General features: G+C 37.9%; 1 protein-coding gene across 4 annotated transcripts in view; it reads right to left on the reverse strand.

Annotated features, from left to right (window-relative positions):
* slc38a10 (solute carrier family 38 member 10) overlaps window positions 1-26444 on the reverse strand; it is a 29306-nt gene extending 2862 nt beyond the window's left edge. The window contains exons 1-17 of one of the 4 annotated variants that reach the window (XM_079594522.1): window positions 26147-26444; window positions 25169-25385; window positions 24754-24871; window positions 23893-23938; window positions 23697-23790; window positions 23033-23176; window positions 21628-21752; window positions 15327-15429; window positions 13078-13260; window positions 11315-11426; window positions 8221-8327; window positions 5572-5734; window positions 3300-3464; window positions 2756-3217; window positions 2463-2561; window positions 1781-1801; window positions 324-575 (exon numbers count right to left, since the gene is read on the reverse strand). In XM_079594522.1, the coding sequence (XP_079450648.1) occupies window positions 324-575; window positions 1781-1801; window positions 2463-2561; window positions 2756-3217; window positions 3300-3464; window positions 5572-5734; window positions 8221-8327; window positions 11315-11426; window positions 13078-13260; window positions 15327-15429; window positions 21628-21752; window positions 23033-23176; window positions 23697-23790; window positions 23893-23938; window positions 24754-24871; window positions 25169-25258 (2284 nt within the window). In that variant the 5' untranslated portion in view covers window positions 25259-25385; window positions 26147-26444. Of the gene's footprint in view, window positions 1-323; window positions 576-1780; window positions 1802-2462; window positions 2562-2755; window positions 3218-3299; window positions 3465-5571; window positions 5735-8220; window positions 8328-11314; window positions 11427-13077; window positions 13261-15326; window positions 15430-20130; window positions 20256-21627; window positions 21753-23032; window positions 23177-23696; window positions 23791-23892; window positions 23939-24753; window positions 24872-25168; window positions 25386-26146 lie in introns of all 4 variants that reach the window. The other 3 variants (XM_079594523.1, XM_079594524.1, XM_079594525.1) reach the window with 3 other exon arrangements.
* Window positions 26445-27480: the final 1036 nt, after the last annotated feature.

The following is a 27480-nucleotide window of genomic DNA, read 5'->3' on the forward strand; positions in this document are numbered from 1 at the left end:
GCATCTGTAACTGCACGAGAGGATCATATTTGAGCCGTAAGTTTCCCGCTGACATTGCAATACTCTTTTTAATGCTTTATTTAACATCACAACCGACATAACAATTGACATACTCTAAGTCAAATACACAAATTACGTTTTGACGTCACTACCGGGAAATTACCTGCTTTATTAATAAAGTCTTGTAAATGCGATTTACTTGCGTTGTCTGGTTATTGGTTTTAATGTAAACAACAAATTATTTCAATAAGCTGATTTTTGTGAGTTATCAGCATACTGGTGTGCTTGTAAACAGGATCATTGTCTGACTTTTAGAGACTAACCTGCTGGTGCCTTGGGTTCAGCTTCCCCTTCCTTTACTTGATGGACCTCCTCATGTTTTTCCTCCTGGTCCATATGTCTTTTCTGCTGTTCTACTGCCTTTGGTTCTTCTTCTCCCTCCTTAATTTGGTGGATCTCCTTGTGTTGCTCCTCAATCACCGCCAGAAGTTTTTCCTGTTGGTCCAGAATCCTTTTCTGCTGTTGTTGCTGCACCTTAATGACCTGCAGCAGCATAGCATGGTCCAACTGACCCTCTGAGGATCAGTCCAACAGAAAGGAAAAAGAGAAGAAACAATGATCCAACATGCCTTAAAATATACAATAATACGTAAAAATGTGATTATTACAATTTTATTTAAAATTTGAAATCCTTTGAATATAAATACAATGTAATTATCTATGGCCAAACCAATTGTCAGTCTGATTGTTTATCAAATTAAAACTAGATTTTAAATTTGTCTTAAGAAAATGTTAGTGGTGAATGCCTATACAAAACCTGCCGCCGTGATAACTGATAACTTTCCCACTATTTGCTAAGCAATATTCAAAACAAGGTGTTCTGAATCTCAAGCGTATTGTTAAGTTCTTCTAGGTTGTTGCTAGGGTGTTTCTATGCAGTTAGTAGTGCATTGTTAGGTGGCTGATAGACGATTGCTGTGTTGTTCTGTGTGATTTTTAGTGTACTGCTTGCCAGTTGCTAGATAGTTACTAGGGTGGTTCTATGCATGTGCTAAGGCAATATGATCTCCTAACAACATCAATATGGAATTCTACCAAATAAACCACTTTCATCATAAAACAAGAGACAGTTGTACTTCCAGAGCTATAGAACACTATACACACACATAAGCAGCTTTTCCAGCGTCGGGCTGAACGGTTCTAAGAACAGTAAGGACTGGTTCCAGTTGTATTTCCACTTGAGCCTGGTACAGCACGACATGACTACAAACCGTTCTCGGCCCGGAATTTTCAGCACGGTTGGTCACTTGTCTGTTGCCTGGCTACCAATTTCTCTGAGCACTATTTGAGCAATATAAACACAAATTACTAATAAAATTAAAATAAATATCTGATCATCCTCCGTAACGGTTGCTACTCTCTCATATCGTCTGTAAATCTTGTGTTACCAAGGCAATGACTGACACATTTGTATTACATTCCGAAGAGCTCTGTTATCAGCCTCACAGTGGAAAATGAAACCATATCTGTACCGGCTGGCCTGGATCGGCACGGAATGGAACGGTTAAGCAAAGAGAACTGTTTGGCCCGATGGTGGAAAAGTGGCTATATACAGTAAACTAGATGAATAAACACAGGTAAGAGACTATTAACTGTTATTAACAGACTAATAACTATTATTAACAGTTATTATTGAAGTGTGAGAGAATGACTTAAAAACAATAGCAAAGATGACAGGAATGAACTGAGAACAGCAGATATAAGACACATCATCTCGTACCTGCAACAATCTTTTTAATCACTGTAGGAGGCAGGAGTCCATGGCACAACAGAATGGTGGAGGAAGATAAGAAATCGAGAAACAAAAGAGAAAAAGACAGCAGAAAGAGTGCAAAGTGCTTCAATAAAAAAACAAGCCACGTGAAAGAGACAGATTTAAGATTTGGTGCTTCCTTGCAGTATATCTGAGCATAGCAATGCAATGTGACAGTTCAGATGTCGGCCAGAGAAAATAGAGAAAATAAAATATTTACTTGGAAAAGAAAAAGGGAAAGATAGGTTCACATATCAAATACTACTTTCTAGTGTATGGATTGAATTAAATTAATGTGCTTAATAAAATTATCTTGTATTGTATCCTAATAAGTCATGGGTAAAGGAGTTACATATATAAATTTATATAAATGAATTATGAATATTATGAATCTTAGATATTGTGTAACAATAAACCTATGATGAATGGAGAGAGAGAAAAAAAGTCCATTGTCCATTTCCCACTAAGAAACAAGGGTAGAAACCATCTGGCCAGGAGTTATGAAGGATAACAGAACCAGAAAAAGAGAAGGGAAAATTGCAACTGTGAGCTCACACATCTGACTGAATAACAGAACAGGAACCACTATTTTTCAAACCACACTTCCTATAGCTTATGAAAAATGTTCTGTGATAGATAAAGCACTTACCTTCCATCTTGTCCCCATCTTCATCCTTGTCTGCTCCTCCATCCTTCCCATCTGCAACCTTCTCTTCCTTGTGCTCCTGCACAAGAAGCTTCTCCTTCGCTGGAGGAAGTACAGTCAATGAACAAATCATTTGGTTGGACCTTATGATGTGCCATATAAATACAAAAGGTCATAGACTACTACTTAAGAGTTTATCAGTCACAGACGCTAAACAGAAACTAGATGTTTACATTTTATGAAGATGTGGGAGGTTGCCAAAGAGTTGTTAAGGAGATGCTAACGTGTTCACTTACGTTTCTCATCCTGGGGTTCAGGGGCTTTCTCAATCTCCTCTGGTATCTTGTCTCTGGCCACTTCATTCTCACCAGGCACCTCATTCACTTCAGGCACGTTTTCTGGTTCTTTATGTATCACCAAGGGCTCACCCTTCTTCAGATCTTCTGGATTTTCTGCCTTGTCCAATACTTCATTAGCTGCAAGCTGGTCTTGATTTACAACCCTTTTCACCACATTTATTTCTTCTTCTGACTTCTCCTCTTTTATAGATTCCTGCTCTAAGTCTTGTGCTTGCCCTGCCCCCTGCTCAGCAAGAATCTCCTCCTCCTCTCTGGCAGGTAGTTTCTTTTCTTCCTCCACAGCTACAGGTTTCTTTTCATACTCAAGCTCCTCCTGGTTTTTGATCTCATCTATCTGAACTCTGTCATGAGGGATGGGCGGCTCATGGCGGTGGGCTTCCCCTTCTGGGACCGCTACACCTGTAGAAGAGAAGTCATAACTCTTAACTGCTCAGAGGTTCATAAAGCCATCAAGATGACAAAGCTACTGTAAATGCATTACCTGCTTCAGGGCGATCCAGCTGAACCTCTTCCTCATTCTTTCCATCAGCCACTTCCACAGGTACTTTAATTTGAGGGGGTTCTGCTGCTTCCTGCTGTGCTGGCTGTGCAATCTCTATTGGGGGCCTATCTGGCTTCTCTCCTGGATGAGGATCCACTCCATTCTCTTGCATTAGAAACAGACAGACAAACTACATGTCACAATGTGCAAATATATATTTCAAATTTCTGTGCAAGGTAAAGAAAGTTTACCCAATGTTATCAACCTTTGGCTCTCAGGCTTCACGTGGCTCTTAAATTATGTCTCAAAGTTATTTATTTATTTTTTGGTTCTTTACTTAGATGTAATTTGTGACTTTTTTTAAAAAAAGTGGCCGCTCCATACCAGAACAGAGCACCGCAGCTAGTTGGACAGGGTCTCTACACTACCAGATGAAAGTTTGAACACACCATTCTCTATTTTCCCACATTCAAAATAGAAAAGTCAACAAATCAAAACCATCTTGTATTTTCTTGTAGCAGCACAACTGTTATCAACATTATTAATAATAAGTATGTTTCTTGAACACGGAATAAGCATATAAGAAAGATGATTTCTGACCATGTGACACTGAAGAATAGAGTACTTGCTGCTGAAAAAGGTATTTTAAAATTGTTTTTAAATATTTCACAAGGGACTATGGATGAAAATTAGCCAATTTAGCTGAATCTGCCACATTTGACATATTGTCATGTATTCTTAATGTGCATTGTCCCTGATAAAATAAACAAAATAATATTGCTGTTTTTACTGAATGTTTCACCAAAAAAAGAGCTGCCTTGGAGAGATTTTAAATTTTAAGACTTCTTTAAAAAAAAAAAAAAAAAAAAAACATCTTAGAGACTACATTTTTTTCATGGTAGTTTCTATAGAATTGACGAATTAGAGGGTTTGGTGACACGAGTCAAAAAGTAAAGCTGTTTGAGAGAAAGGTAATACTAAATAATAAACTATATATTTTTCTTTGGAATAGCATTTCACAATAAGACAATGAATGTGTATTAAAAAATAAATAGGGTCAATTTTAATGTGCACATTAAGAAGGCTTTTTACAAATGTGAGTCTCTCAAACCAAAGAACTTGTATCTTAAACTGGCTAAGGCTAAAGTACCACTGTCATATGCATTATTTGTTTTACTCCAAGCCATAGCAAGAAGCCTGAAACTTAAATATGTGCATGCTTTTCAGCTGGAGCCCAGTCTTAAAAATCCCAGAGTGCACCACACAAATACCAGTAGAGGGCAGCAGAGCATGATAGACCAACAGGATACGAGCAGAACCGTAAAGATTTCTAATAAGGGTACGAGATGGATGCTCAGTGCTTTCCATATAACCTTGCCACTCATCCTGTGCAAAACAGCCTTTGAATATTTACAATGTCCACACCTTTCTTTAACCGGAGTGCACTACCGTAACAGATAATCTATTGCACGACAGCATTTATGCATATGCAGAAAGGAGTTACACATTTCAAATGAGAAAGGATAACAGTCTTGATAAACATTATCTAAGGGAGCGAGACAAGAAGAAGGGAGTTGAAAAGAAAGAGCGAGCGTATAGTAAAGGGGGTTGGGTGCACTTCCCTACAATCCTGAAAAGCAAAGCGTGCCTGCGTGTACTCGCACAGCTGCAAACGCACACCTCTACATGCCCGCGGGCCCCATGTTCCACTCGCTCGCTCGCTGAGCCCTGCGTTTTCATACAGCTGCCCTCAACAGCACGCTGTAAACAGGAAACAGGTGTGGAAGTGGGTGTCCGCTCAATGATAAATGCCAGTGTCAGTCAGCAGGAGGGAGTGAGAGGGAGAGGAAGGAGGAGTGGCAGAAGAGAAAAGGAGGGGTAATGGTGGATGAAGTTGTTGGGACGCTCCTGGTATGTGCCTTTTTACGAGCCTCTGTCCTGTATCAGCCTGTGTTGGAGGGAACACTGTCATTTCTGCCCTCTCCCAGATTTGGACGCCCTCCCATCTTCCTCCCCTGACCGGAGCCATAACGGGAAAACGCCACCGGCCGTTTCACTGCTGCTCTGGGACACCGAGCGCTCAGGTTTGAAGGGCGTCATTCAGGTCACTGATTCAAACAGAGGCCTTCTACTGGAGCTTTTAATTTGTGCTCCTTCACAATTCTTTCTCTTTTTTCTTATTATAATATCTTTTCAGAACTTAATTTTCTATTTTGTATCATTTTTCAACTGATTAGAACTCTCTCTCCATTAATATTAGGCATAAATGTACCTGGTACTTTGGGCAGCTCGTGGGGGATGAGGATGGGAAGCTTGTCCTCAGTTCTTGCGGGGATATCCAGAGCGGGGTTCGATTTCTGCGGCTCGTTTGAGGAAATGGACAGCGTGGTGAAGGTACTGATGAGCAGGATACCGAGACCGACCCACAGAACCAGCTAAAACAGAAAGAGAGGAATGAAGAGAGAAAAGAGAGTTAGTGCATATGGTCATCTGAAATACTTCAGTAAAAGATCAACGGTGTGATTCAGATTTGTCTCCTTTTATTGTCAGGCTCTGTTAAATGCACTCCAAAAAAAAAATATATATATATATATAAATTATACAGACAAGGACTTAAATACACGATGTCTTTAATGAATATTTTTTCAATTTCTGCATTAAAATAAATTTTGGAAAAAAAGAAAAAGAAAAAAAACGTTGCTATGTGGATGGATGAAAAACAAAGCTGGAAATGATCATCACAGTTTTAGAAAGTTTGATAAATATTAAATATAGGCTAAACAGACAATTTGATTGTTTTTTTATGTTGATATGTCCATGTAGTCAAATTAAATTACCTCCAAATCCCATATTAAAAAAAATATGTTTACTTTGAAAACTAAGGAATATAATTAAGACATGTACACTAACAGGTATTCAATGTATTAGGAATATGCTGTCCTTGCAACTGCGTCACTTCGAAGACACTAGAGAGCTAGCTAACAAACACACACACATGAAGCAGTTTATCCTTTCCAGATGTTTACTTGTGTGATCCTTTTTCTTTTGTAAAACTGAAATATACAACAAACAAGAAATGAAATTACAACTTGTACATTAATTCCTTTGATATCACTACAATCTGCACGTGCGTATACATGTGACAGAAAACCTCCTTACATTTTCATATCGATCACAAACTAACTTATTTTCAAGAGGTAATATTATGTCACCACATGACACTTTTAAAGATTGTTTACAAATACTAAATAAACTTACAGGCATATCTTTCTCCAAGGCAAAGACTGTTGAATTGAAATCGATGCTGCACGTTGAACTGTTGCCGAACTAAAAAATCAACACTTTCGGGCGTACAGAAAAATAAACTGCTATGCTGAAAATGGACACTAGGTGGTTATATAATATACAATGACCAGATAATGGGCAGAACAAGGCAATTGTTATAAGTTTTACTTAATGATTATCCCACTTACAAAAAATAACTTGCAAAGATAACAACTGTAAATTAAATGGTAATAAGTGTTTTTTCTTTTTTAGAAGATATCTTTTTTTTTAGCAAATTCAAATTTGCTAGATTTAGAAAAAGTATGGATGGAATTATTATCCTTGCCCATTCTGAGTTGGCCAGAAGTTTAGAAAATTGGTGCAGAATGTTGGCTGACCAGAATGTTTGCGATTGTGGGTTTTTGATCCACATCTTTCATCTCTGGAATGCGTTCAATGTGAGTCCTCATGTTAGAAATGCACCTAACATACTTTACTTTGACTTTACACAGCTTGCATTTTGCATACACCTTGTCAAGCTTCCCCTAAAGATGATAAAATCAAAAGTTTGTTCAAGTGCTTGACCTCACTGAAAATGGGAAGGATGTATTCGTTTCCCCCCCTCCTTTGCTCAAGGATACTCCACTTCTGCTGCACTTCCTGCTCGTGGCGTGAGGTGTGTGCTCTCTAAACTGTCCCAGTGCAGCACTTCTCTGCTCAATACACAAAGCTGGCAAGGGTATCGTTGGCATCCGATCTACAATAATGTCCTACGGTCATTAATGGTGCCCCAAACGCTGATGAAATCTATTAAAGCAGGCCCTTCCCAGTTTCACTGCCCCTGATCTGTGGGTATTCTTTGTGCAGCAGTGGACCTGGACATGTCAGGCTGCTTGGCATGAGACATGGAAGACTGGCATTATACACTCACGCCAACACAAACATCTGCTGCGCTCATTATGACAAGAAGCTCTTTTGGAATGATCCTCGCCCCAATATCAGAAACACCACCCATTTGGGTGGACTCCAGTGTTTGGGAAGTGACCCTGGTGGCAAAGACTCACGGGCATGGAAGTGTGGCACGGTTGGCACTAAAGAACAATGAACATCAGTATGTTGGCTGCTCGCAAACCAGACAATGCAAGAGAGGTGAGGGAGACATCAGCATTGTGGTTACACATCATCTAAGATGAGACCTCAGTTGTTTTCACTCTATTGTGAGAGAGCAAACGCAGCTGTAATTTGGGCGGGAGACGGAGGGGGCACAGCTCGAGGCACAGAGCCAGACAGTGCCAGCACACACACTGTGGGAGTGACTCCGCACAGCTAGTCAATGCACTTGCAGGATATCAAAATTAATGACAAACTCCATTACAAAGAGAGAAGAACAGCTGCCTTTTCTTCCTCACACACAATCCCAGTGCATTCCTATTTCGGCTCACATCAGATTTCACACAGACAAAAATTTGATGTCGGTAAGATTTTTTTATGTTTTCGAAATGTGTCTTGAAATGCTCAACACGGCAGCATTTATTTGATAAAAAAATATAGTAAAAACAGTAATATTGTGAAATATTAATTGGAATTTAAAATAACTGTTCCATCTTTTAATATATATATCATATGCGTAAAAACTGAACCGCCGAGTGTGCCGTACCTGTGCAGTCCAGGCGTTCTTCATGATCTTCTTGTAGATGAGAGCTGGGCAGATGAAGCAGATCAGACTGCCCATGGTGGCTCCAGTCAGACCCAGGATGGTCTCCACTATGGCACAAAAACACATACCGGTACATACATTTATTTTATAGAATCATTCTGTAATCATTCTGTAATCACTAAAATGTGAGTGCACTACTAATTAAGAATCTAAAAACATTTTTAAAAAACTATATAACCAATATAGTAATTTGGTAGTAATTTAATAATTTGGCTCTAAAATATGATTGGACAAGTCATATTTGAAGCTTTAAAATCACCCATGCACACATCACTTGCATTCTATATTAATGTATTAAGTTGCTACATTACAAAAACAAAAAAACAAAACAAAAAACAAAGGTAATGATAATGACCTATATTATTTGGAAGAATTATTAAGTATTTTGCAATTAAGAATTGCAATTATTCATTGGACATTAGTGTCTTTTTAGAAAATATGTTAAATATTAGTTAACTTTTCTACTTCGTATTGCTCATTACATTTTCTATAAATGTTTCAAAAGATATGTAAGTGTACATGTTAATAATTCTATTCAAACACATTTTACAAGAATACTTTTTTTAAGATAAGAGTATTTTTAAAATCAACATAATATATGCATTTCCACTCAAAAGATTGAGGTCAGAAAGATTTTTTACTTTTAAAGAAGTCTCTTATGCTCACCAAGATTTGATAAAAACGATATAGTAAAAACACTAATATTGTGAAATATTACAACAATATAAAATATCTGTTTTTATTTTAATATACTTTCAAATGTCATTGTTTCTTGTGATGGCAAAGCTGAATTTTCAGCGTCCTTCAGAAATCATTCTAATATGCTGATTTGGTGCTCAAGAAACAGTTCTTATTATTATCAATGTTGTGCAAACAGTTGTGCTGCTGAATATTTTTGTGGACACTGTTACACATTGTCTTTCAGGATTCTTTGATGAATATAAAGTTCATATTAATCTTTTGTAACATTATAAATGCCTTTACAGTAATTTTGGATTAATTTAATGCATCCTTGCTGCATGAAAGTATTAATTTCCTTTAAAAAAATCTTACTGACCCAAACTTTTGAATAGTAGTGTAAATACAAAACCTATTATCATATTTCTAAAGACAGTCTGAACTAACTTAACATAAAAAGGTAATATTATCTGATTTCTGTTTAATATTATCTGATATTAAAACTTACTGACCTTGACACACAATGTAAGTGATATAACACCACCATTTAACAGTTGTATAAATCAATGTAATGTGCAATGCATCCTTAGATGGCGAATTGCTTTAGTATATCAGGGTTCTTGCAGGTTTCAGTAAGTAAAATTTAAGACCTTTTTAAGACATTTTAAGACCATAAAGATTTAAATTTAAGACCTACATGACGCATTAACCAGCAAATAACAAATAAAATTAGCATCAATATGCCCTTTTTGTTTACATAAACATTAAAATAATAACATAAAAAAAATGATGGCTAGAACATGTACAAGTTCAAATAAAGTTTTGACAAAAAAAGGTTTTATAAAAAGATAAACCTCACGTATTTCAGCCTTTAAATAATTTTTTATAGAATTAATGTGTCAAAAAAAGATAAATTACTGACATTTACAATGCAGATTAGCTTATCTTTTATTATTAATAGTAATATTTGGTCCGATTTTCCCGTTGCGTCTGTCGTTGCTATGCAACCATGCACTGCGCTCTCCACAACGACAGTAGCTAGCTAATGATTTGAAGAGAAAAACACCTGCAGTGTTTGGGTGCACGGTGCCTTCATGTTGACTGAGCTTTCAATGTTGTTACGGAAAGGGTGAAGCGGATTGGTTGGTTCTTGTCACACGACCTGCGGTGCGCTTGCAGAATTCTGAAAAATTTAGCTTTTTTTTTTTTATCTCGCTCCGCCTGGAAAAAACGGCCGCATTGCTTCTAATATGAGTGCGCTTGCCGCGCGCCTAAATTTGAAATAACGAACTTGAGCGCGCAAACGACGCAATATGTGAACGGCCTCTTTGGTAGCTACCGCCAATCAGGGCACGAGCTACTGGAGCTCGCGAGTGCCGTGTTGGAGACCCTGCTACAGCTCCGCTTGGTAGGCTACGACTCCATACTTTTTTGCTACTTTGTAATAACTTTCTGTGGCCAGCATTTCAGGAAATTAACGAGGGTAAAACCTTTTTAAGACCTGACTAAATTAAATTTAAGACCTCGGATGAAAATCTGCCCGTTTTTAAGACGTTTTAAGGCCTTAAATTTAAAGTTCAGAATTTTAGACTTTTTAAGACTTTTTAAGACCCCGCGGGAACCCTGGTATATAAACCAAAATACAACAGCAAGCTGATCTAACTCACTGTAAAAATCCATTCCAACCGGCACTATATTCAGACCCACCAGTTTAAAGCGGAAAAAAAATGGCACAGGCAATCTACACCATCTCATCTCCTGAATCACCACATCCATCCTCCATCAGTCTTTCTCCTCTGACCGTTCCATCACACGCTCCCCCCTCATCCCTCTATCTGCCTCCTACCATCCTTCCTCCATGTTGCCCTTGTGTTGCAAGGCTGGGCAGTGGGCCCAGGGGGTATTTTTCATCCTGAGAGCAGCCATATTGTTTTACTCAAATTTATGCCCTGCAATGTCTGCTTCCCTATGGTTGGATTTGTGGCCGTGAGGACACGCCGGTGGCCAGCGGCGCCGTCATGGAGGACAGAGCTATGCCTTTCCCCCATTCAATCGTCTCTGCGAGTCTCACCTTCCCCTCTCTATTAGTCTAATTGGGCCCACTGAGCCAAATGGAGCCCGCACCAGCGACAGCCAATCTCCATGAAGAATGAATAAAACATGGCCCACCCCACCATCGCCTAAAACACACATCTTTATCATTCTGTTCCGCTGATAATGAATGGATGGTACCGAGAGGAAGGATAAGGAGTGATTGACGGAGAGATACTTTAAAAGGGAAGATGAAGTGGAGTGTGATGTCATGACGGTATTAGGGAGAGTGAAACTTGAGAAACGTGAGCACACACAGACTTACCATTAGGAATGAGGATGCCGCCCAACATGGTGCCAAAAACAATGCAAAGGGTGATGCTCTTGAAACGAAGGGGTGGCATATACCCACCTGCGGCGAAGGTGCCATCCTTTTGCTGAAAAACAGAGACAAACAGAGCAAAAGCTGTTACTAGATTCCAGACCTGCATGGAGTTCTCCAAGCCTCTGTTATAGTTGAACAAGTAAAATGCATGTAAGGATATTGGGTTTGGCATGCAAGCTTCATAAACCCCCCTCTGCTCAGTTGTCAAAATGCCAGATTTAACGACAGCATAAAACCCTTCGCCCGACCGCGAATCCAGCCGTGATTTGAGCTGATTCAGCGTGGCAGCGATGGTGAGACAGCGAGCTGAAATCTTGGCTGCTTTATAGAGGAGATCTGGACCTGTTCTCATCAATCCAGCCCCTTTTATTTCCTCTTGAATCTCTCAGTGCCCCGGCAGTCTTGCTGTCCGTGGAGGCTGGATCACTGGTGTCTGAGTAGTGGAAGGAGACTCAAGGAATCTCAAGGGATCCATACCGAGGGACAGAGCATGCAAATGCATGCTGACTGAGACCAGACTAGGGGTCTGACATCAGCCCTGTGTAAATCTGTTAGACTCAATGAAGTCTTTATGGAGTCCATTAAATTTAGCAAAATACTTCTGCAGCTGGTGCACTTTATGTGCATCAGTAAAGAGGAGACACCTGAGTTTGTCCAGACGGTGCAAGGTAAAGGATTTTAAATGTGGGCCAAGAATTTTGGCATTAAAAAAAAAGGGGATGCATATTAAAGGTTAATTTGGTGTGGATAAAACGGGATGTCTTTGTTGATATGTCAAGCCAGTCACAATACACATCACTTTTAACAGTTCTTTCACATTTCTACTTCAAAATAGGTCAAAACTAATTTGCACTGTTTGCTTTCACAAAAGTAAATGACAAATGCAATAAAAACAGAATCCAGAACAGAAAGCAAGCAAACAATGAAGTGCTGGGGTTAGAAAAGGGGTCATAAAACTGGGGTCTGGGTAGGGTTGGGTATCATTTGAACTTTAACGATTCCGATTCCAATTCCGCTTATCGATTCCTATTATTTGTGTTAAATAAAATTAAGCTTAAATAAAATTAAATAAAAATATTAGTTCAAAAACTTAAACTAAACGAAAATGAGAAATGTTGCCTTGGCAATAAAGTTGAAGCACTAAAATGATAAATAAATAAAAACTAAACTACAACTGAAATAAAAATAAATTACACCTACCGGTAAATAGCAATATTTAAAATATACATAAAATGGTGAAACGAAATTACTAAAACTTTTACCTAAAATTAACATGAAAGCTTTTATTTTTATATTTTTAGTTAATAAAAAATATGAATAAAACTATAATAAAACTAAAATAAAAACTAAAATCCGGTTAAGTATAAGATTAGTGAGAAACATTTTGTAAAAATTATTTATAAATAAATTAAATAATAATAAATAAATAAATAAAAGTAATTCATTTTATTTAATAGAAAAAACAAATTTCACAAAATAGAAAATACATATTTTACATATAATATTTTAAATGTATATATAATATTACATTATACAACAAGTTACATTTTACAGTATAAACTTTTTTTTTATTCATGAAAGTAAACAGCTGTCTTTATGTTTTAGGAAGGTGGTCGGTCACAAGGGAAACATCATATTGAGGGGGTCCATGGCATCAAAAAGTACAAAAATAAATAAAAAACCTGTCTTTGTAAGACTGTTACCTGCTGCTCGAATAGCATTGTGTTGATGGCCTGTCTGCAGGGCAGGATCATCATGGGGAAGCCCACAGCCACAGACATCATAAAGCCCACACGGATCATCTCCGTTACCAGATTAGATGGAAAGTTCATCAGAACGTTCCCAGCAATGTTATCTGTGAAGCTCACATAGCCGAAGAACCCCACCTGGAGGAACACGGTACGAAGTACAGTTGATCATTTGAGACTTGTGAAAGACAAATCTGCATAACAGACAGAACAAAAAATATAAAACAGCATTCAGTAGTGATCCATTTTCAATTCGAACTAAAAATTAAGCAAAAATGAATGTAGTGTAGGACTCTGTTTTGTTCATCAGGATTTGATTGGAGAGGCTGAGAAAGTATTTTATATTAAAAGCATCTAAAAAATGTTTTGCTAATGTACTTTTGTGCATCATGTGTGATAAATTATTTTGTGATGATCATTTTGGCACAGTCCTAGTTTCACTGCAGTTTTTCAATTTAAAAAGATGGATACTCCATACTGAAGTAATGTTTGTTTGGAGGCAAGCAAGGAGAAGAATTCTGTTACATTGACTTTCCACTTCAGTATGTGAAGTGTATAATTTCATATGGGGTCACTTGATCCTGCTTGAAATGATCAGGACTAAAACTTCTTATGGCATTATACAGAAGCGGCCTAACAGAGATCCATGTCTCTTTCCGTGTCTCTTTGATGACCTCACAACCCCTCCTGACTGTGCAATGATATTGTTTTTATGCGATGAAAAATAGCGAGCTGCTTTTCAAAGGTCTTTAAAGCCTATCGGCCCCCTGAAGGCCCTCTCTACAGAGAAACAAAGCAGTGCTTTCCCTCCTTTCCCGACCTTGCTGGCCTTGATCTATCCGCAGAGGAAAAGGTTCCCTTCAGTAGCAACACCAGGCAGAAGTCCTTGAGCCTGCCACAAAACTCCCTCTCTATTCTATTCTACAAACCCTCCCCTGAATCAATTCAGCTTTTGTTCAAAGAGAAAAAAAGCAAAAAGATGATGAAATATAAAAGCAGAATACAAAGAACACAGTTGAAAAAAGAAATCACGAGCAATATTATCTCTCAAGGTAACGTTTATACTTTAGCTTTCAGAGAAGAGAATAGGGACCAGAAACATTCTGACGATGTCTTAAAACACATTCCACACAAAGTGGCCCTGAAAATATTTATGAAGGAATAAAAGAGACAAGGCATTTGATGTTGATGGAGCGTGTCAGTGTATGTGGGTTATAGAGGAACGTGCCAGTGGGTCTGACCCCATCGTCTGCGTTCTTTCTCTTCCTCTAAGCTCCAAATGGGAATTGGAAGGATTTTCCAGGGTATCAGCGTGAACCCAAAACCCACAAAAGGGGAAGGGCAATCACCTGTGGGGGACGGATATGGATCTAAAAGCAAGAACGTGAGCCGACAGCAACTCTACCATTCTTGAATCCTCATTTCTTTCCTGTGTCTGAGGGCACAGGTTCCCAGGAGCCAATAAGGACAGAGCAGCAACAGAGCAAGTGTTATACGTTTTATATAATTGCTACAGTTTGTATAAACAAAAATGCATGTTATACACTACCGTTCAAATGTTTGAGGTCAGTAAGATTTTATGTTTTTGAAAGAATTATGCTCACCAAGGCTGCATTTATTTGATCAAAAACACAGTAAAACAGTAATATTGTGAAATATTAAAAATGTTCTATTCTAATATATTTTAAGAGTCCTACAGAAATCATTCTAGTATGCTGATTTCCTGCTTAAGGAACATTTCATATTATTATCAATGTAGAAACAGTTGTGCTGCTTAATATTTTTGTGGAAAACATGATATATATTTTTCAGGATTTAATGAATAGAAAGTTCAAAAGAACAGTATTAGTTTGAAACAGAAATCTTCTGTAACATTAAATGTCTTTACTGTCACTTTTGATCAATTTAATGCATCCTTACTGAATTAAAGTTGTTACTAATCGATACCCTTTCAAATGACTGAAAAACATATGACACGATGTGTTCCTAATATTATTATTTATGAAATAAGATTATAATAAGTATGAAATAGAGCACTTCTCATTTGTCAGAAAATGAATAAGCTAATACTTTTTAGTTAATCACTCCAGAAAAGGTTAAAACAGAAGAAAAGGCTAAAATACAAAAACAAAATGGTTATTGTTTTGGCCTCAACAAGCTGCAGATGATCAGTTATCAGTTGATGAAGTGTCTCACACACTTACTGTGATGTAGAAGGTGGTGACCACGTTGAGGGAAGAGGTGAATATTGTGCTCATTCTCTTCACCGAGGGCTCATCCAGGCTGTCATACGTGGGTAATACTTGCCTATGGAAGAAAAAGCTTTTTTATATACATCAGGCTCAAGATGCATACGTTGAAGTGGGACAATACAAGTTAAGACTATGACATACTGTTGATTACCACAGACAAAAACTCAGTTGGAAATCATATTTTTCATAACGTTTATATTAGCTCTTTCCCAAATGTCTGATATTTAAACTGTAAAGAAGTCTAAATCATTGTTTAAAAGTGTTCTAGGTGGAAGAACATTTGGTTGTGCATAACTGATGTAATTATTGTGGATGAATTTTTCATTTTTTCGAAAAGTCTTTGCAAATATCATGTCAATGTTACGGGGTCTACCAGTTTTACATGGACTGACGTTTTTTTTTTTTTTTCAAACTGAGGAACACGATGTGGTAATCGACAGCACGTCACTGATAAATTCATGCATCAAACCCAAAGCATTCCTTTAAAAAACTAAAGGACACATTATTATAACAGATGCACAATTTTTGCAATGTCAGATTTATAGTAACGTTATGACAAAATATAAGAAATATGACATTATGTGAAATCACATAAATGCTTATTTATGGGTTAACTCAAACTGACCAGTCACAGTAGAATCATCATTATTTAGCATAAGGACATACTGAACTGTGCATTTGAGCTCTAGAGACATAAACATGCAAGAGAGCAAGAGAAGCAGGAATTTAATATAGAAAGGCCATCACTCATTTCAGACATACAAAAGACAAAATGGAGGGAGGGTGGGAAGGAGGGAGAGCCGAATTGGATGAAACGAGCACTGATAAAGGGTTCAGTATCACAGAGAAACAAAAAAACAGCTACAAAAAGAGCAGGAAAAAAAAATCTATGTCTGTCATCAGGACAACTAATAAAACCAGACGCCAGCAAAACATTAAATGGGGAATTTACAACGGCTATATATTATCGACAAGTGCTAGTCAGACTTTAGCATGTTATAAAATTTCCTGGCAGTATGGGCTTTTGTCCGGGCTCTCTTGCTCTCAGCCCACTCACAGCTCTTGTAGACACAGTCGGAGCCCATTCCTGCTTTTATTGGGATATACAGTACCACGTTCTGGGCTTTTTAAGCCAACGCCTGATCTCACACCAAAGGCCAGTCTGTCTCATAGCAGGAACCCACTTGCAATAAAAACCAGAGAAGGACATCTATGTAGACTTACACATTTTAAGTGTATCTTTTTCACGTATCCATTACAGTATTTGCAACACAGCACTGTTATGATATTGCTCAAACAATCATTTTCCATTCAAAGTCCATTTGAAAATCTCCCATTGACTTGGCCTACCATTCAAGTTTTGTTTTGTTTGATAGGAGAAATGAATACTTTTATTCAACAAGGATGCATTAAATTGACAGTAAAGACATTTATACATGTTATAAAAGATTTCTATTTAAAATAAATGCTGTTTTTGTTTTACTTTCTATTCATCAGAGAATCCTAAAATGTGTACCTAAAATATTAAGCAGCACAACTGGTTTCAACATTGATGATAATAATATGATGTTTCTCCAGCACTAAATCAGCATATTAAGGTACAATGATTTCTTAAGGATAATGTGACACTGAAGACTAAGGTAATTCAGCTTTGCCATCACAATAATAATTACATAAAATAAAAAAATATTAAGATAGAAAACAGTTTTTAACTATTTATTGCATTTTTGATCAAATAAATGCAGGCTTGGTGAGCATTGTATAAATGTCTACAAATGTCTCCAGGAAGACAAAAAACGTGATCTGACTGTGGCATAATTTAGGATTTGTATTTTAAGGCCAGTAAATGCTACCTTTGTTTCTCCTAGGAAATACTTATTAACTGACACCATTTAGAAGCCAATGGTTGATTCTCATATACTACTGACAGAAAACCAGTCATATATTGAGTCTCATGACAACGAAATGTGCAACACGTGATGCGCAATTTACCCTGAACCCAAATCTAAAATCTGACTTTATTTTAAAAAATCCTTCAGGAAATGCAAATACAGTTTTATAATTTCCTTCAGTGTAAGTTTATCTTCCAAGTCCTTCCAATAACTTTCATGTTGCCAATATAGTTCAAATTTAATTTTGAGAGAGAGAGGAGAGAGAGAGGAGAGAGAGAAGAGAGAGAGAGAGAGAGAGAGAGAGAGAGAGAGAGAGAGAGAGAGAGAGAGAGAGAGAGAGAGAGAGAGAGAGAGAGAGAGAGAGAGAGAGAGAAAATGGGGGCATATGTTGCATGGCCAATTAAATGCTTTTACAGCCATGACATGGACACAAACTGGAATTCAAACACATAACTATAGAATTATATAGATTTGTAGAATTCAGTGTCATAAGATGGAGAAAAGACCCCAGAAAAGCCATTCTTGATGAAATTTCAGTGTGCGTGAAGGGGGAAGATCGGTGATGCTACAGTCCCACTGCAATTTCTCTACACCTCTACCAAGTGTTGACACAGTAATTATTTTGTAATACTACTAAAATGATTCCGTCATAACACCTAAAGCTGTGAATCTGTGACTTGATGCTGTGTAAGCTCACATGACAATTTTACGATAGGAATAACACTATTATGGTGTTTACACATTACAGAGGTATTTACACATTAAGCAGGAGCCGTATAAGGGCACCAGTGGACCCAGAATGCTGCTCTTCAATAAACAGTATCTGTTCTCCAAGTCAAAAGAGCAAACAAGTCAACTTTTCTCTAATGACTCAATTTGGCATCAAACAGAGCTCACACTAAATGTACTAAAGTAATAAATGTAAATGGATGGATAAACGTAGGCGATGACAGGAACTGTTTGTGGTCAGATCAGAGGTCATGTAGCACCGTCTCGCTCTTCTAATGATCGGGTGTAAGTGGCATTGTGTGTCAATGCTGGCCAAGAAGTCACAGCCAAATATCACTCATCACCCTTCAGAGAAAGAAAGTGTGTGTGTGTGTGTGTGTGTGTAAAGGGAGAGTTACAGTAAGTCTCAAGAACCACATTACCTCATCCACACCAGAATCCAACACTGACACCTCCTCCACCCCAACACCCTTACTCTCACACACTCACACACACACTCACACACACACACACAAATTCTATTCACTTCCAAACACATAAAAACCAAGACACACACAAACATGCACCATTTTAAAGATAACAGAAGGAACCTTATATGTATAGGCAATATTTATTTCTATAAAGTTACTTTTTTTTTTTTACTCCTGTTTTTGTCTGTGCATTTTTATCTCAAAAACATTTGCAAATCTTGCATAACCCAAACTTTTGAACAGTAATGTTTAAATATAAACATTTATATGTAGGAAAATGATTACATTAATGTAGTTTTCTTTAAAACATCCCTTGATGTTGATCATTTAATTGTTTTTAAAAAAAAACATCCATTTGACAGACAATATTAGACAGGTCAAAACTATGATAGCCATATGTGTATTGTAGAGAATAGAGATTTTATTTAATATAATGTGGATATAGAAAAACTACAGTAAGAATGATCTGCACAATAAAAAAGAGCAGAAGGAACTGTGAGTGGAAGTGAATGGACATGGCGTGGTGAATGGTGTTAATGTTGTGAAACATTAGAAACAGAAAGCAGTGAGTGAATGACCCTGCTCCCTGCCCAAGCTTGAGAATACCTGATCAGGTAAACACTGAGATTACCAACCCCCTTTCGTGGTTAGTATATTTGAGCTAGCGGAAAGGAAAGAATAGAGACATGAAATTAGTTCAAGACAGAGAAAAAGAATGTGAATTCTTATCGATGTAAATAAACACTGGACAAATGTCTTCCAGCAGTATCAAAGAGCAGTAACAATGTTCACTGTGATCTCAACATTAGTTGATGGTACTCCCACAACATATCAGAGTTTCAACATAATATAAACAAAGACTGTGTCAGTGCACAGTGGTTCAGGGGAAGATCCGGTCACGGTGAACTCCTTATGGAAGAACTATGAAAAGCTCCAAAAACTCATTTATGCTTATATCAAAATGCACTTATAGTTCAACTGTATGCGGATCTGACAAGATGTCAATGACAGAATAAATTAAGACGACCTTGTGGGTCAATCTTTTATTGCAAAGGAAACCGAAGCTATTCAAACATGTTAAAAAGGGAAAGAGGCCTTTCATGGTAAGGAATAGTTCACTCACAACTGAAACGCATTCTGCCATTATTCACTCACTCGCTCGCTGTTCCAAACCTGTATGACTTTCTTCCTTTTTTTTATTTTTTTTATGCACATGTGCGAAAGATTTAAAAGCTGCAGTTGAAGCAAGACAAACAGTGAATAAAATCTTAAATGCAGTCTTTTCCTCCATGAAAGAAAGAATGTCATACAGATTCGGAAAGACATGATGGCGAGTAAATTATGACAGATTTTTCATTTTTGGGTCAACTATGCCTTTAAGAAACAGATTTAGTGTTAAGAATAGGATAAAAACAGTACGCACAAGGCAACAAGTTAGGCATTCCACGCAGATTAGAGCCACACAACTTCTCAGATATTTGATAAAGAATATAGTAACGACAAGCTAAGCAGCTTCAAAGGTCCATTTTCTCAAAGCAAACACACTTGTGTTAGATGCATCTGCTCTTGGATGTTCTTTTGCACCATTAAAATGGAGCCTTAAATTAAGCCTAACTGGCGACAGAAAGGAGGGGAGAGGCAGTGCGAGGATTGGGGAGTACTTACGACTGACAGGCAAATGCCATGCCACAGATAGGGATGCAGCGAAAGACGCCGTCCCACCGAACGTAAATGACCTTGTTCAGCCACTGGCCAGTGAGGAGGCCGTGTTTGAAGGAGGAGAGCACCATCTGTGGTGGAGGGGAGAGCAGGAGGGTTACAGAACATCCCAGAAAGAAGGGGGGGGGGGGGGGGGGGAGACGAGGAGGGCAGTGATGATGCTGTGATTAAACCCTTAGACTGACTACGAAGAGTGCATGGAGACGATATAATCTGTTTAACGAGATTTAAAGACTTCACCCTAAAATTAAAATTCTGTCATCTTTTACTCACCCTCATGTCGTTCCAAACCAGTATGACGTTATTTTGGAAGACAAACTATGAAATTATGCTTATGCTCAACAAAGCTACATTTATTTGTTCAAAAATAGAGTAAAAGCAGCAATATTGTGAAATAGTATTGCAAATTGTTTTCTATTTTAAAATGTAATTTATTCCTGTGATGGAAAAGATGAATTTTTAGCAGCAATTTCTCTGTTCATTCTATTATGCTGATTTAGCACTCAGGTATTATTTCATATTATTATCATCACGGATGAAAACAGTTGTACCACTTCGTATTTTTTGTGGAAACATTTTTTATTTATTTTTTTAGGTCTTTATTGTCACTTTTGGTCAATTTATTGCATCCTTGCTGAATAAAAGTATTAATTTCCTTTAAAAAATATCTCACTGACCACAAACTGACTTCAGACTGCTTTTTACACAAAGCTATCACATGGGTTCAGAACAGCGCATTAGTTGTATGGATCACTTTTATGGTTTTGCATCCTTTTAGAAGCTTGAAAACATCAAAACAGCGCAGACTTTTTTCTTTTGTGTTTCATGGCAGAAAGAAAGTAATCAGGTTTAGAACAATATTATGGTGAGTAAATCATTACAGAATTCTTTAAGGGGAGAAACAAATTAATTAATTTGCCAACTAAATGGGCAACAAATTGCACTGATCAACTTCCACACATGATTTTCAATACCAGTTCATCTCTAAAGAACAGGAAAACTGCAGTTTCATGCAGAACAATCTTGAAGGATAAAATCTGATTGCTGCACACGTTTGCAGAAAAACTTCCCACGCCAACTCACCACTTTCAAAATCAAGAGCGCCAGCCCATGTAACCATCAGAATCACCACCAATCCCAACCCTATCAGATCTGCTTACCCAGTCACAGGGTATAATTAAATATAGCAGGGGACTCTGGGTATTACCAAAGAGTCAAGACATCTCTGACGACCCACAATTCATATGAATTCTGCCACGAACGCATTAACCTCACACCTCACATACACACACAAAGACACACACAAAAATACCCGGAACCAGAAAGCGCCGACAAACAGAGCTTTGGACTGGATGAAGGTGGACAGAGGAAGAAGGGGTTTTTGGGTAATGTAGCTGAATCCATGGCAGTGGAGTGGTCCGTTCTCCGGGGCAGATTACTTACGGGTGGCAGCAGAAGGTGGTGGCGATAATTGGCAGACACTGTATGACACCCTTGAAGCGCCACAGATGTACTTGCTCCACCCAGGAGCCACTGATTATTCCGTAACGCAGAGACGACAACACTATCTATAGGCCGGTGCATCAGATGGTCAGTCAGAAGTCAGCATCAGGAATGGGGGCGGGGCAGAGGTTCAGATGGGGGCAGAGGGAAGACACATAGATGGTTAAATGCTAGACTAATAAATTTGGTTGGGGGAAAAAAACACACCGTGGAGCTGGATAAAAGGTATATAAACTCTTAAGGTGATTACACTGTGATGCAATAGACTAAAGAACTCCAGGAACATCCATGTTTGCAATGTCAATGTTATAAAATATACAGATTACATAAAGTTGGGTCAAAAATTTCGATATGAGGACCTTTAGTAACCATTAGTGCTTCTATGTTGTGAGGAAAGTGGCTTTTTGTCATTTTATTATTTCAAATTATATTATCAACACAATTCAAGTGAAATCCTGTGTAAAACCTGAACTTCAAGCATTTTTTTTGCTTCAATGGAAGAAAGAACACCTGACCGTCTTTACAATGAGGTTGATCAATATCACATTTATGATCAATAAAATAATTTATCATCAATATTACATTTAATTACTGACCTAGAATGCAGAATCTTAATCTGTCTTATTAATTTTTTAAGTTAATTTGTTTTACATTTCTCAAAATTCTAAAACGTATACGTACAGGATAAATTACAGAATTTCAATATGATCTCAGCAACAATTCACTGAGTATAACTTGAAAACGTTTTACATTGAATGTTCATTGAATTTGATTTTAAAAAAAGTTCTCCACCGCATTCAACATCTTTTCCTAAAAGAGTTTTATAATGTTCTGTGACGGTTCTCTTTAGTTCTTCAAGAGCTTACGCTTCACTTTTAAGCTTCCAAAAAATCCACAGACATTGAAGTCCTGCTGCCATGGTGATGCATATTCACATTGTATTCACAGAAATCAGCCAATCGCCACAGAAATTGGCTAATTTAATAATAATAAAAAAACTATAAATGAATTTCACACATACTTAATAAACTACATAATTGAAGTGACTTTCAAAAACATGTCCTTAAAGTAACCATAATGAGGAGCTGTAATTTGAAGTTCTTACGCTTTACAAAACATTTTATATAATTTAATTAAATATTCTAAATGCTAAAAGATCAAATTACTCCTTTACTTCCTCTTATCAATGCCATATATATATATATATATATATATATATATATATATATATATATACATATATATAAAGTAACCTGCCTACATTTGTATGAAGGTGTGCTGATGGGATCTGATTTTACATTTTACAGGGTTGGAGTTTGGAACGGTGGAAAGGGGAACGACTCACCGTGAACATGAAGAGTGTGTAGAAGATCAGTGCCATGGCTGAGAACGACTGGATGGATGACATCATGTTTCTCTGCAAGCTGAGGGGTAGTACGACTAACAGCGAGACTGAGATCAGTAACACGATACGGAAGCTACGTGTCACCTGAAAAAGCAAAAGGAAAAGCAGTTACTGGCAATATTCAGGGCAACAAAACCCCCCAAAAATTATATACATGTAATTACTAGTGGTCAACCGATATATTTTTTTTTATGGCCAATGGCGATATCTTAGAGAGCAGGGTGGCCGAAGGCCATTATAAGGTTGATAAGCCGATATATTCGCTTTGGCAATATATCGTTCGACCACTAGGAAGATATATTTATGGCCAGTAATATTTCTCAATTCACCTGGTGTGATAAAAAGTTCATTTTCACACAGAAACTGTGATCTAATCTACTCTAGAGTTATAAAAAGTCTATGAAATGTTATTTTTTTATTAGCTCGGCACTTTTTATAGATAGTGGCCTTTGAATTTATCATTATTGTGAACAAGGGCAATGATCAGTTCTGGGAACTGTGTATCAACAATTAATTTATTTGGAAGAAATGTGTTGGAGTAGCAACAGGAGTGTAACTAATTTTAGCCAGGTGATAACCTAAAAGTAGGAAGGTTATTTCTTACCTGCAGCCCAAGCAGCTGAGCAAAGAAGTTGGACCCCAGATCTGCGATGACGACATAGAAAGCAATGCATGTTCCCAGCATGAGTCCAATCATGCTGAAAAGAGAGAGAATGGAAGTAGAAAATACAAGCAATAAGACCTTACTTCATTTATTAGGTCGAAGCTGAAAAAGTTAAATCTCCACAAAAGCATCTTACCTCAATTCCACAAGTGCTTTGCCTGGTTTTCCATAAGCATGAAAAGCTGGGAAGGGAGAGATAGAGAGAAAAAGGTTGCCAAATTTCAACACCAAAACCAAAAAAGGAAGATTCTTGCAAAAGTGTCTTATAAAAGTTAATTTCTTCTTATTATTATTTTCCTCCCCTTTGACAATAAAGGTTGTATATTTTCTCTTGAATAGCATTTTGATTTGACACTACTTATCACAACACGGATGTGGCAGGAGATCTTTCAATCTGCATTAACGATGAGTTTTAGGTGTAGCTTTTGTGAAACTATACAAATTAAAAGGCCTATTTGTTTAGATTCACTTGCATTGATAAAGTTCTTCTTTTAGCTGCCTTCTCAAACTTTGTAAATGCATTTCATTTCATGATATTGTTTCATAATGATCTCTTACTCTTCAGCAAAGAAGTGAATTAAGTTAAATAAAAGCCTAAACTCAATCCGTTCATCATATAAAGCGATCGATTGAGTCTCTTCAGAAAATTTGGACTAAACCGCTCATAATATGGATTCGTTTTACAATCTCTTCATGAACCTTTTGAAGCGTCAAAGTGCTAGTTGCATAACTGTTAATGGAGGGGCAGAAAGGTCTTTTTTTTTCATCAAAAAAAACTTCATTCGTGTTCTGAAGATGAATAAAAGTCTTCCGGGTTTGGAACGACATGAGGGTGAGTAATTAATGACAGAATTTTTGGATGAACAATCCCTTTAACTGAATTGAATGAATTATTCCACAGTAATCCACACGCAGGACATTCTAAAACATTGTTATTTGGTAAATGATGGAAAATGAATGCAACCTCTGTATGTTTGTTGCTTTTGTTCACTCTCACCTAGTCCCGCATAAGTCCTGCGTTTGGTGTTACTGGCTGAGTGGACTAGAAACATGCAGGACTGGTGGGTCATCCACGAACAGAAGAACAACAACAATGTGCCCAACACAATTCCACACTGCAGAGAGAATGAAAAATAAATATTTCTATAATTGAGAGATAATAGAAGAACACGTATGTCCTACATGTTTAAAATCAAAGTCACATGGTTACATTGATTCTTGTACTGATACAAAATAATGTGGACAAACTAAAATTGCAGCTAATCAATTTCTGATTCGCTCAGATTACAGATTATTAACCAGCAAAGTTGTGTGTAAACCACTGTAATTGCATTTGGCAGACCTGATCATATGGAAACCTCCTATCAGCACACAAAACCGCACAGCACACTTTCCCATAACCATGTGTTTACCTGTTTGAAGCAGAAGGGCATCGTCAGGACACTCACACCCACAATGCTGTTTACAACGTTCATGATTAGACCCGAATTTGACGCAGTCATTTTGGCTCTCGGACAGCTGAGATCTCCAATGTCCAGACGGGTATGTGTGGTGCTCCTACACTGGCTTAAGGTTTAATTGAGATAAGTGGGTTAACACAGATGTCCTTTAACTGTTCGCTATGATGCTCTGTGGAGACACAGAAGAAAACAAAAACATCAGCATTATCACATTCATAGTTTATACTAATAAACCAACTCCAAATAAACTCTGAAATAAAGAAAAGATGCTAAATTTAGAAGAGATTCCCTTCCATACTGAAGGAAAGCAGATCATCACAGAATGACACCTGGAATACATTTTTCTATTGTTGGTCTACAGACAAGTTCAACTAACCTGATTCCTTGAAAACATTAACAACGGCATACATCTAATTCCTGCACTGATTACAAACAGCAAGTGTAGTTGTCAAATGTGTTTTTGGTTTGCTTGCCATATGGCAACAGTTGTGTTGTCAGAAGCACTTTGGGTACTATTAATTATACAACTCATAGAAGATGTTGATTGGTCATTTTTGGAGGAAGTTTTTTTTTTGTGGTGGTGGGGGGGGGGGGGGGGCAGTTTACAATAATATCACAAATGGCAGCATGTTTGCATAGAGAGTATACACAGAAAATATGCAGTGTTTGCTTTTATCTTGAATCAATGGCGAAAATAAACACTTTAGTCTATCAGATTAATATTAAGAGTTCATGTGACTGTATGTATAACACTGAATGCTATACAGTAACACATCAAGTAGTTGTTCTACACTATATATCTAATTTGCCAATTTAATATGCTATTTATATTGCAACAATTAATATTTCTCATAACTAACCACATTGACAGTTCATAAAGTTTCCCATTTCAGGACTAATGATGCTATAAAAAAAAGTTTGTTTACATACCACGTCCACACTTTTCCCATCAGTCATTCATTTCTATGTCACCATCGGTTCATAACTGTTTTAAAACGATTATTAATAAACGTCCGGTGATGTTTATGCCGTCTGTAAAAAGTTAAAAGAGACGCAACAAATATTTAGAAAGATATTTCCCGAAATAGGCACAAAAAAACCTTGTTTCCACAGTCTGTAACCAGGAAGTACGCGCAGTGTTGCCACAGTGTGGCGTTCCCAAAGACACTAGTGCGCCCTGCTGCCTCCAGTGGCCAGGAGTGGAATTACATGTTGCCTACAGCGTCACAACATGTCACGGTTAGTCAGGTTCACTTTTCATTTGACAAATATTGCTGAAATTGGAAGTTGACGGTTTGTTCATTTTGTTTTCAAAGTAACCAACACCTGCAATATCTTTGAGTCCCGCAATGCTTAACTTTGACACACTGTGTAGGTTTTATGCATGCAGAGATCACATCAATGGCTCTGTCTGTCAACAGCACCTACACAGACGAAACACGTTGTTGTTTCATTTGGACAGAGATTTGAGCAGGAAAGGGAAACAGGAACAAGGGATGTTGATCTGCAACAGGAGCTCCGCGGATTCCGGGCAACATAGGCTTCTTTTCTGTTGCTAGTGTTTTTGGTGGAGAGGTTGGGACCAGCGTGCCCCAGTTAGGCATATGCTCTCCTGGGAGGGGATTTTAGTGTGTTGTTTTAGGGGGGCTAGTTTTAGGTAGGAGACAGGAAAAGTCTGGCTATTGTGTACCACTGGCCTTCGAACCTAACTGACAAGTCAGCCTATTGGCCCGAGGGTCTTGTCACTCCACACCTAATCCCTGAAGATTGGAATTAGGCCCAAGCAGCAGAAGGGGAGACTGTGGGCAGATTGCGGGGCAGATTTGGCAGCGGGGGGAGAGAGATTCTGTAGCCAGCAAGAAATTAGACACAGGCACCCGATTGAACCGCTGACCTCCAGGGGAAACCCCTGGTCAGTGCGAGGTCACGGGAGCACAAAGCGGGGCGATGAACTGCAAGAGGTCAAGCATGCATGCAGCTGAAAGAGAGCCTTTGTGAGCTCAGGCATGCACAAAATTTCCCATCAGCCACCAAAGTCACAGGCTCCTCAGGAAGCCAAGGAAGGGGGATGAAACCTGGCGACGGAGAGTTGCAGCGCTTGATGTGTGTGTGTGTGTGTGTGTGTGTACGCGCAAGTGACCTCAGAAAGGACACACACAGACTGCGGCTGTAATCACATTTAATTACACATCAACCAGCCTTGTGAATGAGGTTTTTAATGCAAACTCTCCCTGCACACAAAAAGACTGACATGTGCAGCTAAA

The sequence above is a fragment of the Phoxinus phoxinus genome, assembly GCF_949152265.1.
Source record: "Phoxinus phoxinus genome assembly, chromosome: 21".
In the NCBI taxonomy this organism is placed as follows: Eukaryota; Metazoa; Chordata; class Actinopteri; order Cypriniformes; family Leuciscidae; genus Phoxinus; species Phoxinus phoxinus.